This window comes from Castor canadensis, chromosome 2, assembly GCF_047511655.1.
Source record: "Castor canadensis chromosome 2, mCasCan1.hap1v2, whole genome shotgun sequence".
NCBI classification, from domain to species: Eukaryota; Metazoa; Chordata; class Mammalia; order Rodentia; family Castoridae; genus Castor; species Castor canadensis.
The window spans coordinates 39,964,801-39,977,667 of NC_133387.1; the positions used below are offsets into that span (position 1 = coordinate 39,964,801).

At 35.9% G+C, this 12,867-nt stretch overlaps 1 protein-coding gene across 1 annotated transcript; it reads left to right on the top strand.

The window, feature by feature from the left end:
- The first annotated feature begins 10,777 nt into the window (after positions 1-10,777).
- Positions 10,778-12,596, top strand: LOC109677505 (small integral membrane protein 30). The gene is made up of 3 exons (XM_074064638.1): positions 10,778-10,836; positions 11,156-11,248; positions 11,717-12,596. Exon 3 carries the CDS (start codon positions 11,747-11,749, stop codon positions 11,924-11,926), a length of 180 nt encoding a protein of 59 aa, XP_073920739.1. The 5' UTR covers positions 10,778-10,836; positions 11,156-11,248; positions 11,717-11,746; the 3' UTR covers positions 11,927-12,596.
- The last annotated feature ends 271 nt before the right edge of the window (positions 12,597-12,867 follow it).

Sequence of the window (12,867 nt, forward strand, 5' to 3'; positions counted from 1 at the left end):
ACCACAAAAGTAGTGCCTCACTCTGACTGTCAGATTGAGGGCAGCTACTTATTTTGACTCTCCTGAAAAATGAGTGCTTAAAATGCATTAAAATGGGTTCAAATCACAAACAAATGAAACTGTGAATAGCATTGTACAGAATTTTTTTCCTCACTTGAACCAGTTTCAATCTTTTTTTAAAAAAATAAACATCACTTATTCCACCTTTAAAATAAGATTTTACTTCAAATGGAAAATCTGACAACCTCCTTGAGTAAAACTACTTTTCCAGCAAGTAAGATCTTTTTGTCATAATTTTTATTACTTATGCACATTTTAAATTCAAACAACACTACTTTTAGAAAACCTACTCACAAGTAGTTTGTTATCATAATGAGTTCAGGGAATAGATTTATAAACAATCAAAGATGGGCAAGAGTAAATAAACATTGTCACTCTCCAGCTCACCATTTCATAGGTAGATAAATCATTCCATGATATAGAAACTGATGCTTATACCATAAAGTTCTCTATATGCATCATTTATATGACTAAGCAAAAGAAATAAATTTAGAAGCTAAAAGTGACCACTTACAATATGTCAACTGAAAATTTGTAATAAATGTCTATATAAAAGTTGCAGGTACTCATCATTCAAGGTTCCAAGACCGATTTTAAAGTCACCACTTCCTAGACATTGCTTATCTCTAAAAACTCTAACCAATATACATTACAACATGTCTAAATTAGTTCTAAATAAAAGGCATTATCCAAAGAGCAAAATGAGATATACAAAGTGAAAACTTAATGTTTCAAAAACAGGTGATTTTACTTATAAAATAACCAACAGAAATTTCTTAAGTTTTTAGATTTAAGAGAATTCAAGCTAAGACCAATTGGGGCATGATTCACTCTCTTATGCTATTTGCATTTTCTATCTGGTATGTTTTTAATTTTGCAAATTTTATGCTGTCTGTCTCCATGGTTACCAGTTCTTAATCATAATGAGAACCTGGTCTATACAGAAGAATTAATATTCCCTTGTAAAGTGTGCATACTAAATTGTTAAGAACCTCCCTATATCTTTGTAGTAACTAGTTTAAGCTCTTGACCTCTAGCAAAGGTTTTCAAAGGGTACCTGGAACTTTCTACTTGAAGTTTGTATACTATATAGGTTTCAAAGTTGTCATGATAGTTGAGATTTACCAATACATTACAACCTTTGTTTTGTTATGTAAGTATGCATGTGGGCCTAGGTTAAGCATAATTTATTTATAAAAACACTTTTGAAGGTATTTGTTAAATCTAACTGAAAATGTAAATTAGATGAATATTGGCATTCACTCACTCACCCTACTAAGGCCTTGAGGCACAGACAGCCCCTCAGTGAGTCACCATAAATAGGCTTCTTAAGCCTATTTTCTGCTGTGTTTCTTATTTCAAAGAAAATTAAACTGGTTTTTGACCCTGTGGACATTTTTCACAATAGCGTGAGCATAACAGTTAAAAATATGTATAGATTTTGCCAGACTTCCTGGATTCATAACTGACCTTTGTAACTCACTAGTTTTGTGACTTTGAACAAATTACTTAACTATGCCTCAATTTTCTCATCTGTAACAGAAAATAACAGTATCTACCTCATAGGATTATTTTCAGGAGTAAAGGGGTATACATGTGGGCCAGTTTCTGGTACATACTAGTCACTATTTTAGAAGTTTGTTAAGTATAAATGTCAATCAATTTTACCCCATGTTGTGGTTTGTGTTTCTGGAGAACATTGAAATTAAAGGCTTACTCCCAGGGAAGTGAAGCCTCGCCATAGTTATTTGGGTTACTAGGAGCATGCCCTCAGCAGGGAATGTGAGACTCCAGTTTATTTTCCAGCTTCCCCTTTGGCCATGTAAACTCTTCCACACATTCCCTCCTCTGCTTTGATGTGACACACCTGAAAAGGTCCTCGCCAAAACCGAGTATATGACAGCTCCATGTCCTTGAACCTGCCAAAGTATGAGCCAAATAAAACTTTTTTCTCTTTATGGAGTTAGGTGCCTCTGGCATTTCATTATAGTCACTAAAAGTTAACTAATACCCCCCATGTAGCATGAAAACATTTTTACTAAGAAAATTTTCTCTTGTAAATATTTTTTCATTCTTCCATGAGATAAACTCATCCTAACTTAAAATTTCCTAGTACAGCACTTTAAAAAAATTACCTGATCAGCTATTCCCATGTCTAAAAGTTCTAGTCATCACTTGCTGACCATACTAAAGTGTTTTTCATGTCACTTCATTTTATCTGCATTTGGCACACCTGTGATGGTAAATTATTTCCTCAATATAGATGAGAAAATTCAAACTTTAAGAAATTAAATTTACAACTATCCCAGTTAAATTGGCTATTATGAAAAAACCAAAAACGTTTAAAACGCTGGTAAGAATGCAGAGAAAGGGGAATGCTTATATCCTGTTTGGTGAGACTATATATTAGTATAGCCATTATGGAAAAGAGTATGGAGGTTCCTCAAAAACTAAACATAAACTTACCATATAATCTAGAATTCCCACTACTGGGTACATGCCCAAAGGAAATGAAATCATCATATCAAAGATATATCTGTACTTCCAGGTTTATTGAAGTGCTAGTCACAACAGCCAGGATATAGAATCAATTAAGATGTCCACAGACAGATGAATGGATAAAGAAATATAAGGAGCCATCATACAGCTATATGAAAGGAGGAAATACTGTCATTTGTGGCAACATGAATGAACTGAAGGACACTATGTTAAGCAAAATAAGTAAGGCACAGAAAGACCAATGCCACATGTTCTTATTTATAGAAGCTAAAGAAGTTGATCTCATAGAGGTACAGAATAGAACAATGGTAACTAGAGGCTATAAAGAGGAGGAAGATAAAGAGAGATTGGATAAGGCACCAAAATATAGATAGATAGCAGGAATCAGTTCTAATGTTCTATATCACAGTAGGATTACTAATGTAATCCTACTTATTACACATTTCAAAATAACTTGAAAAACCTGAAGGTTCCCAACACATAGAAATGATAAATGTTCCAGGAAATTAAAATGCTAGTTGCTTTTATTTGATCAGTACACGTTGTCATAATGTAGCCCATAAATATGTACAAATATCATGTGTCAATAAAAATTAAAAATACAATAAAATAATAAGTTAGATAACTTGTAGGAGTTTATAGATTTTGTAAATGTCAGGGGTGAATTTGAGGCCAAATACTGATTTCCAAAGTCTCTATTGTTAATCAGTCTGCTACCATGGATAAAATGTTACATAAAGAGATAATCTTTCACTTCCTTCCACTGTCAGTTTGTTCCATACAGGCATTCTTAACCAACTCCAAGAAGCCCAGCAATAAAAGTAAAATTTGACTCTTTCATGCTTGTGGGTGGAGATCCTTGACAACACAGGCTTATGTGTATAATTGATTCCCACACAACCGAGGTTCACTGATGCAAATCAGGGCCACATCCTCTATGGGCTTTAGATGATACCTAGAACCAGGTCAAAAATGACCTTTTAGAGCTCTCGTACATACCTCTGGAAAATATTAGCACAGGAGAGAGGTATTTATCCTCACCAGGTATTGGTATTTGCTTTGGTTTTTTCCCCCTGCAATTGACTAGTATGGAAAACGTAGCTTATCCTATTACCCTAATGATTAGGTAGTTCAACGTAATATTCTCCATGACAAATATTCTATTATAGATGGAAAATACTAACCACCTTCTGGTTAGTCTGTTTTAATTGTAAAATTCCAATAAAATGTTTCCATTCACTTGGTTTGGTTCAATCACTAATGAGGAAATCTGGGTTTTATGAATTCTCTTACACCCACCAGTCACTGCAAAATCCTGATGTCAGACTATCCCGCCTCCTCTGATGGATCCCAGAGGTGCCTTCCTTCAGGGCCTATCAATGACTCACTTCCAATGGTTATAAAATCAGCAGAAGCCATTCCTGTCTTCTTAAAACCATTTCATGGTGACAACTACTTAGGAAATATGCTCTCCACCACTCAGATAAGTAAAGTAGCACTCTTTGTTTCTGAGTATCTTAGACTACCAATAATCTCCATTTTAGTGAAAGATGGTGTTAGCTTAGATTTTTCTTGACTTGAAAAACTACATTCTGAATTTGGCTACCCTAAATGCATAGTGTAGTGATCCAGGTAGTTTCAATCAACATTTGTAGATACTGGGTCCCCAAGTGAGCAAAGGAAATAAGTTGGGATCCAGATTCATGAATAAAGTACATTACTGTTTTAGGTACATCTGACTCATATTTACATAGATGTAAAGCTATGTAAACTTTTGTATCAATAATGTTATGGGAAAGATAGGTGAGACCCAAATTTTAAATGAAGTTTCAAAATAACCTCAATCTAAATGTCCTCATAGTCTAATGCAAAAGCAGACTTATTTTTAAAGTTGTTTCTACTATGAACAGTATAACTCTAACTAAATATTAATCAAATTCTGTTCTTCACCTCATTGATTTATCCATAAAACACCTACTAAGTATCTATCATGCTAGGAACTGTTCTAGTAGCAGAGAATTCAGTAGTGAACAAGACAAGAACACTTCATGCCCCTCAAGGAATTTTCACTAAAAAAAGTATATTAGTTTACCCACTAAACACATAAGCAAATATATACATAATATAATTTCAGCTAGTGATAGGCACTATGTGGAAACAATATGAAAATGAATAGAGTAATGGGAGAGATTTTTAACGAGATGATAAGAAAAGGAAGTGAAGTTTGAACTCATCCTGAATGATGTTAAGATAAACAACCTTACTAAAGTCTGTGGGTAAAGTATAACTGGCAGAGAAAACAGCAAGGACAAAGTCAGTAGGGAAAACCAAAATCATCATGTTTAAGACAAGCAAAAAGTTAAGCATCTAAATGGAATGGAAAGGGTATAGGTGAGTGGTGAGATGCCATCAGAAAATCTGGCAGAGGCCAGAATAAACAGGGATTTGGGAGTCTTGATAAGGAGTTTGGACTTCTACTTATTGTGATGGAATTAAAAAGTTTTGAGAAAAAGAATAATTATAAAAATTTTTAAATGACTAGTTATGGTGGTAAGAAGAGAAAACTGAAAATGAGAATATCATCTAATTTGAAGTTGAGGCACACAAAGTCATCTATAGCATGACCTTTGTTAAGTCACCTGATTGAGATGGCTTTGATTGAAATTTGATTTGCAAACTGCAACCAATTTTACTTTAAAAATATTTGAGCTCAAAGCATTCCTGTCACTCTTTTGCAGATGATTCAAGTCAGTAATTGGGATCTCTAACTACAATAGTTTAAAAAGTGTCTTACCACCCCAGATTCTTCCAACTTAAAAATTAAACCGTTATCTTCAAAGTTGACAAACTCTGAAACAAGTTTGTAATAACACTAACTTTAGTCTGCAGACTTCAGCTAACTGAAATAAGCATAGGGAAAATTAAAATCTCCTAAATGTTCATACTAGAATGTAAGAGAATATTTCAGAAGCCACAAAAAGTTTCTATTCCCAAAATAATTGTTTAGAAAATGCAAAAGTAAATGTAGTGCAAGACAAATACATTTAGGAAGAAGATGTAAAAATAATCAATTTTAGAAAAGCAATGCTGACATTCTCGTGCAGTTATCAATTTGCCAGCCACTTTCATTTATAATATATTGGTCTCTTATTGGCACACTGATCTAATCAAGTAATTATAATTAGCCAATGTTATTAAGCACCTGTTATTGAGTATGGTGTTAGGAACCAGGAATATACATCTTTACTGTCAAACAAGAGAGACTAGAAATGTATGAAAAAGGATCCAATAATACAAGAATGTGTGCTGATTGAGGACACTGTACATGTAGTGTTTGCAAGACTTTCAGGCAACGCAGGTGACTTCACCTCTAACCCTGCCAGTGAATAATTTACAACAAAGGGTGCCAAATAATTTGCCAAGTCTGTAAATATGAAAGACTTCAGATGACCAGAAGACTAGAAAGATTCACCAAGGATTTCACAGATATTAGACTTGAAGAGAACCTTTCAAAACAGACTAAGGCTTACATATGCAAATAATTCATTTATGACCTAAAAGTAGTAACTTGACATCTTATAAATATTTGGGAACAGTTGGGAGTGGGGTGAGTGGTTCAAAAATGACTGGGAAGGAATCACTGAAGAGCACTCTTGAAAAAATAAGAGCTCGGAATTCCATAAACTCGAATCATATCTTCTACTTAGAGGACTTAAACCATATTCCTAACATTTTCCAGAATATCTTATTAAACGAGTTTATTTTTCCTCATTGGTTAAAAACAAATGCCATACTAATAAAAGGGGAAATAGACCAAAAGGAAATAATAATCATCAACCTGTATGTACCCAATGTCAATGCACCCAATTTCATCAAACATACCCTGAAAGACCTAAAAGCATATATTAACGCCAACACAGTGGTGATGGGAGACTTTAACACCCCCTTATCATCAACAGATAGGTCATCCAAACAAAAAATCAATAAAGAAATCCTAGATCTAAAATATACAATAGATCAAATGGACCTAGTTGATGTCTACAGAACATTTCATCCAACTTCTACACAATATACATTCTTCTCAGCAGCCCATGGAACGTTCTCCAAAATAGATCATATCCTAGGGCACAAAGCAAGCCTTAGCAAATATAAGAAAATAGAAATTACACCATGCATACTATCTGATCACAATGCAGTAAAAGTAGAACTCAACACAAAAAACATGCAAACAGCTGGAAACTAAATAACTCATTACTTAATGAACAATGGATCATCGGTGAAATAAAAGAGGAAATTAAAAAGTTCCTGGAAGTCAATGAAAATGAAAACACAACCTACCGGAACCTATGGGACACAGCTAAGGCAGTCTTGAGAGGAAAGCTTATAGCCATGAGTGCATATATTAAAAAGATTGAAAGATCCCAAATCAATGACCTAATGATACATCTCAAACTCCTAGAAAAACAAGAACAAGCAAATCCCAAAACAAATAGGAGAGAAATAATAAAAATAAGAGCTGAAATCAACGAAATAGAAACCAAAAAACCATTCAAAGAATTAATGAAACAAAAAGTTGGTTCTTTGAAAGAATAAACAAGATCGATAGACCCCTGGCAAACCTGACTAAAATGAAGAGAGAAAAAACCCAAATTAGTAGAATCAGGAATGCAAAAGGTGAGATAACAACAAACACCATGGAAGTCCAGGAAATCATCAGAGACTACTTCGAGAACCTATATTCAAATAAACTTGAAAATCTTAAAGAAATGGACAGATTTCTAGATATATATGATCATCCAAAACTGAACCAAGAGGAAATTAATCACCTGAATAGATCTATAACACAAAATGAAATTGAAGCAGCAATCAAGAGTCTCCCCAAAAAGAAAAGTCCAGCACCTAATGGATTCTCTGCTGAATTCTATCAGACCTTTAAAGAAGAACTGATACCAACCCTCCTTAAACTGTTCCATGAAATAGAAAGGGAAGGAAAACTGCCAAACATTTTATGAGCCAGTATTACACTCATCCCAAAACCAGGCAAAGACACCTCCAAAAAGGAGAACTATAGGCCAATCTCCTTAATGAACATTGACGCAAAAATCCTCAACAAAATAATGGCTAACCCAATTCAACAACACATCAAAAAGATTATTCACCACAACCAAGTAGGCTTCATCCCAGGGATGCAGGGGTGGTTCAACACACGAAAATCAATAAACATAATAAACCACATTAACAGAAGCAAAGACAAAAACCACTTGATCATCTCAATAGATGCAGAAAAAGCCTTTGATAAGATCCAACACCATTTCATGATAAAAGCTCTAAGAAAACTAGGAATAGAAGGAAAGTTCCTCAACATTATAAAAGCTATATATGACAAACCTACAGCCAGCATTATACTTAACAGAGAAAAACAGAAACCATTCCCTCTAAATTCAGGAACCAGACAAGGATGCCCACTATCTCCACTCCTATTCAACATAGTACTGGAATTCCTAGCCAGAGCAATTAGGCAAGAAGAAGGAATAAGAGGAATACAAATAGGTAAAGAAACTGTCAAAATATCCCTATTTGCAGATGACATGATCCTATACCTTAAAGACCTAAAAAACTCTACTCAGAAGCTTCTAGACATCATCAATAGCTATAGCAAGGTAGCAGGATATAAAATCAACATAGAAAAATCATTAGCATTTCTATACACTAACAATGAACAAACTGAAAAAGAATGTATGAAAACAATTCCATTTACAATAGCCTCAAAAAAAATCAAATACCTAGGTGTAAACCTAACAAAAGATGTGAATGACCTCTACGAGGAAAACTGTACACTTCTGAAGAAAGAGATTGAGGAAGACTATAGAAAGTGGAGAGATCTCCCATGCTCATGGATTGGTAGAATCAACATAGTAAAAATGTCTATTCTCCCCAAAGTAATCTACATGTTTAATGCAATTCCCATCAAAATTCCAATGATATTCATTAAAGAGATTGAAAAAATCTACCATGAAATTTATATGGAAACACAAGAGGCCACGAATAGCCAAGGCAATACTCAGTCAAAAGAACAATGCAGGAGGTATCACAATACCTGACTTCAAACTATATTACAAAGCAGTAACAATAAAAACAGCATGGTACTGGCACAAAAACAAACATGAAGACCAGTGGAACAGAATAGAGGACCCAGATATGAAGCCACACAACTATAACCAACTTGTCTTTGACAAAGGAGCTAAAAATACACGATGGAGAAATAGCAGCCTCTTCAACAAAAACTGCTGGGAAAACTGGTTAGCAGTCTGCAAAAAACTGAAACTAGATCCATGTATATCACCCTATAACAAGATTAACTCAAAATGGATCAAGGATCTACATATCAGACCCTAAACTCTAAAGTTGATACAGGAAAGAGTAGGAAATACTCTGGAGTTAGTAGGTATAGGTAAAAACTTTCTCAACGAAACCCCAACAGCACAGCAACTAAGAGATAGCATAGATAAATGGGACCTCATAAAACTAAAAAGCTTCTGTTCATCAAAAGAAGTAGTCTCTAAACTGAAAAGAACACCCACAGAATGGGAGAAAATATTTGCCAGCTACACATCAGACAAAGGACTGATAACCAGAATATATAGGGAACTTAAAAAACTAAATTCTCCCAAAACTAATGAACCAATAAAGAAATGGGCAAGTGAACTAAACAGAACTTTCTCAAAAGAAGAAATTCAAATGGCCAAAAAACACATGAAAAAATGCTCACCATCTCTAGCAATAAAGGAAATGCAAATTAAAACCACACTAAGATTCCACCTCACCCCTGTTAGAATAGCCTTCATTAGCAACACCACCAACAACAGGTGTTGGCGAGGATGTGAGGAAAAAGGAGCCCTCTTACACTGTTGGTGGGAATGTAAACTAGTACAACCACTCTGAAAAAGAATTTGGCGGCTACTTATAAAGCTAAACATGATCTACCATTTGATCCAGCAATACCACTCTTGGAGATATACCCAAAAGACTGTGACACATGTTACTCCAGAGGCACCTGCACACCCATGTTTATTGCGGCACTATTCACAATAGCCAAGTTATGGAAACAGCCAAGATGCCCCACCTCTGACAAATGGATTAAGAAAATGTGGTATCTATACACAATGGAATTTTATGAGCCATGAAGAAGAACGAAATGTTATTCTCTGGTAAATGGATGGAATTGGAGAACATCATTCTGAGTGAGGTTAGCCTGGCCCTAAAGACCAAAAATCGTATGTTCTCCCTCATATGTGGACATTAGATCAAGGGCAAACACAACAAGGGGATTGGACTTTGAGCACATGATAAAAGCGAGAGCACACAAGGGAGGGGTGAGGATAGGTAAGACACCTAAAAAACTAGCTGGCATTTGTTGCCCTTAATGCAGAGAAACTAAAGCAGATACCTTAAAGCAACTGAGGCCAATAGGAAAAGGGGAACAGGTACTAGAGAAAAGGTGAGATCAAAAAGAATTAACCTAGAAGGTAACAGACATGCACAGGAAATCAATGTGAGTCAACTCCCTGTATAGCTATCCTTATCTCAACCAGCAAAAACCCTTGTTCCTTCCTATTATTGCTTATACTCTCTCTACAACAAAATTAGAGATAAGGGCAAAATAGTTTCTGTGGGGTATTGAGGGGGTGGAGGGTAGAGGGAGGGGGCGGAGTGGGTGGTAAGGGAGGGGGTGGGGGCAGGAGGGAGAAATGACCCAAGCCTCGGATGCACATATGAATAATAAAACAAAACAAAACAAAATATAAAAAAATAAATGCCATTAGGCACATATGGAATATGGTGACAGAGATTTCCTTTCCCTGCTTCAGAATTGCTGATTTAAAAACATCCCAAACAGATGGCTGCACTCTGGCTTCCCTCTCCCTTGTTACATCTTCATTTCAGACTAACAACAACAAAAAAGCACTACTTATACGTCCAGAAACGGTGAAGAGGTTAGAAAACACTTGCTACCATTTCTTTACTTTTAGGACAAATATACTGAACTTTTTTTTTTTTGACAAACTAAACCACCCACTCAAAGTGAACCATCTGACACTGCGTGGAAGACCCGAGAGCTCGCTCCTCCGCCCCGCAGTGCTCTGACGGTGCTGCCCACAGCCAGTGACAGCAGAGCGCGCCACGCGCCACGGGAGTCGTAGGCCGCGGGGATTGTGGGAAATGTAGTCTGGAGACTCCGCCCTCCCCGCCATTCCTGTAATGGCTGCTTCCTGGAAGGTAGTGTACGAACTCGGCTCCAGAGGATCGTCGGTTGCCTCAGTGCTTTTATAAAATGGAATAAGTTTGTATCTTGCCTGACCAAAGGAGGGATTCTTTTATAATTTGTTGTCAAGTTTGGGGATGAACTTGATCCTCGATTAGGTTTATTTTAGCTTTTTCTGTGCGGGAGAACTAACTTTAAATCTAGTTCCCTCTTTGGCCAACTATTTACTCGTTTCCCATTCCGCTCCCTTCCTTCCAGTCTCCCGCGCTTCACCGACTAGCCTCCTCTTTAAAATAGTAATAATTAATTTTTAAATTATTCTCACCCTAATAGGCGGTGTCACGTGTAACGCTTTAGCCTCAGCGTCCGGAGCTCCAGAAGGGGAGTATCTCAAGCCCATAGAATTTTTTACATCTCACTTCTTTGGTAAGTCTTAATTCCTCACACCCTCGCAATTGCGGGTTAAGTGACTTTAGCCAGTTTTTTCTGCATTTCCCAGATGAGAGAATAATTTTTACTCGCTAGAATATTTTAAGTTTCCGAGTGTCTTCTGTGTTTTTTGTTGTTGTTCAGTTATGTACTGCTTTCTGTTTATTAGATGCACATTGGGTTGACATTACTGTGGACGAATTGCTGAGGCGAGGGTGTTGTCATGAGATTAGCTTAAGTACCTTTTACTTCCCTTAGTTTTTCATATGCAGAATAGAATGGTTCTGAAATGACTTATGAACTCTAACAGACTGGGTGGGTTGTTATCTGGGGTGTATTCATGTTATCATTTGAAAAAGTAGGAATTAAAAGAAAAAGACTGAGTGGATTGTTACTTGTGTATTAATATCATTTCAAAAGGTAGGAATTTAATGGTTTCTCCTTGTTTCCATGTTTGATTTCTAGGAACCTTCAAGTTCTCAAGATTCCAACATCATGACGTCAGTTTCAGCACAGTTGCTGTTAGTCCTCCTGTCACTGCTTTTGGTTGTGCCTGTTGTGGAAGCAGTAGAGGCTGGAGATGCAATTGCTCTCTTGCTAGGGGTGGTTCTCAGCATTACAGGCATTTGTGCTTGCTTGGGGGTGTATGCACGAAAAAGAAATGGACAGATGTGACTTTGAAGGGCTCTTCTGAATCAAACTTCACTCTTATACCTTGAAAACCATTGTGCTTTTGAGCACGAAAGTTCTATAAAGTTCCTGACAAACAGTAAATAGGAAGGATTCACTTCTTAGTTGTTTCCTATGAAATGAGAACAAAGAGATATGTTAAATGGAAAAAAAATGCTTCCTTTACAACAAATTAGTGCACTGAAAAATGCAGCCTATAATTTGTATATACTGCTTAGGAAGCAGACCAAAGAAGTAAGATGACTTAAATTTGCATAAGTAATATTTCATTGTTTCAGAATTCTCAAAGCACGTGAAATAAGATTTTGCCCAGAATCGAGCAAATCACCACTATTCAGTTTTAATCACTGCCTCCTTGGTCATTGAGGAGTCCTTTTTTCTGTGTTTTTATTAGATTTTTGTTTTAATATTGTACTTAGTTAATATTGTACTTGCATATCAAATAGCCAAAAATGGAATCTTTTACTTCTGGGGGAAAAAGTTTAGAAAAAATGTACTCAATATGTCAAGACTGAAATGAAGAAAAGATTTAATGTTAAAAAAAAAAAAACTTTATACTGACTATGAAAGGGGAAAAAGGTTTAATGTAAAAAAAAATTTATATTAATTAACATCTCCATGGTGAGAAATACTACATTAAACTCATTATATTGTAGTTTGTGTGTCATGTCAATTTCTGTTTATTTTGGGCTATTTTTATCTTATGTGTGGACTTTTATATAGGCCAAGTGGAAAAGGGCAGCTTATCATACCTTAACTGATCACCACCTTGAAAGAGATACAATCAGTGAGAAATGGGTAGCATTGACATAGATGTCCCTGCTAGAAAATCTACAGATGCAGAAGGAAAATGTAATGGCCTGTGCTGATGTGCATACCAGCCAAATGAGGCATACCTTCTGTGACCTGCCTGCTTAAAGGGCCCT

Excerpts from the sequence above, each read along its gene's own strand:
- LOC109677505 (XM_074064638.1), top strand. The coding sequence starts at position 11,747 with ATGACGTCAGTTTCAGCACAGTTGCTGTTAGTCCTCCTGTCACTGCTT.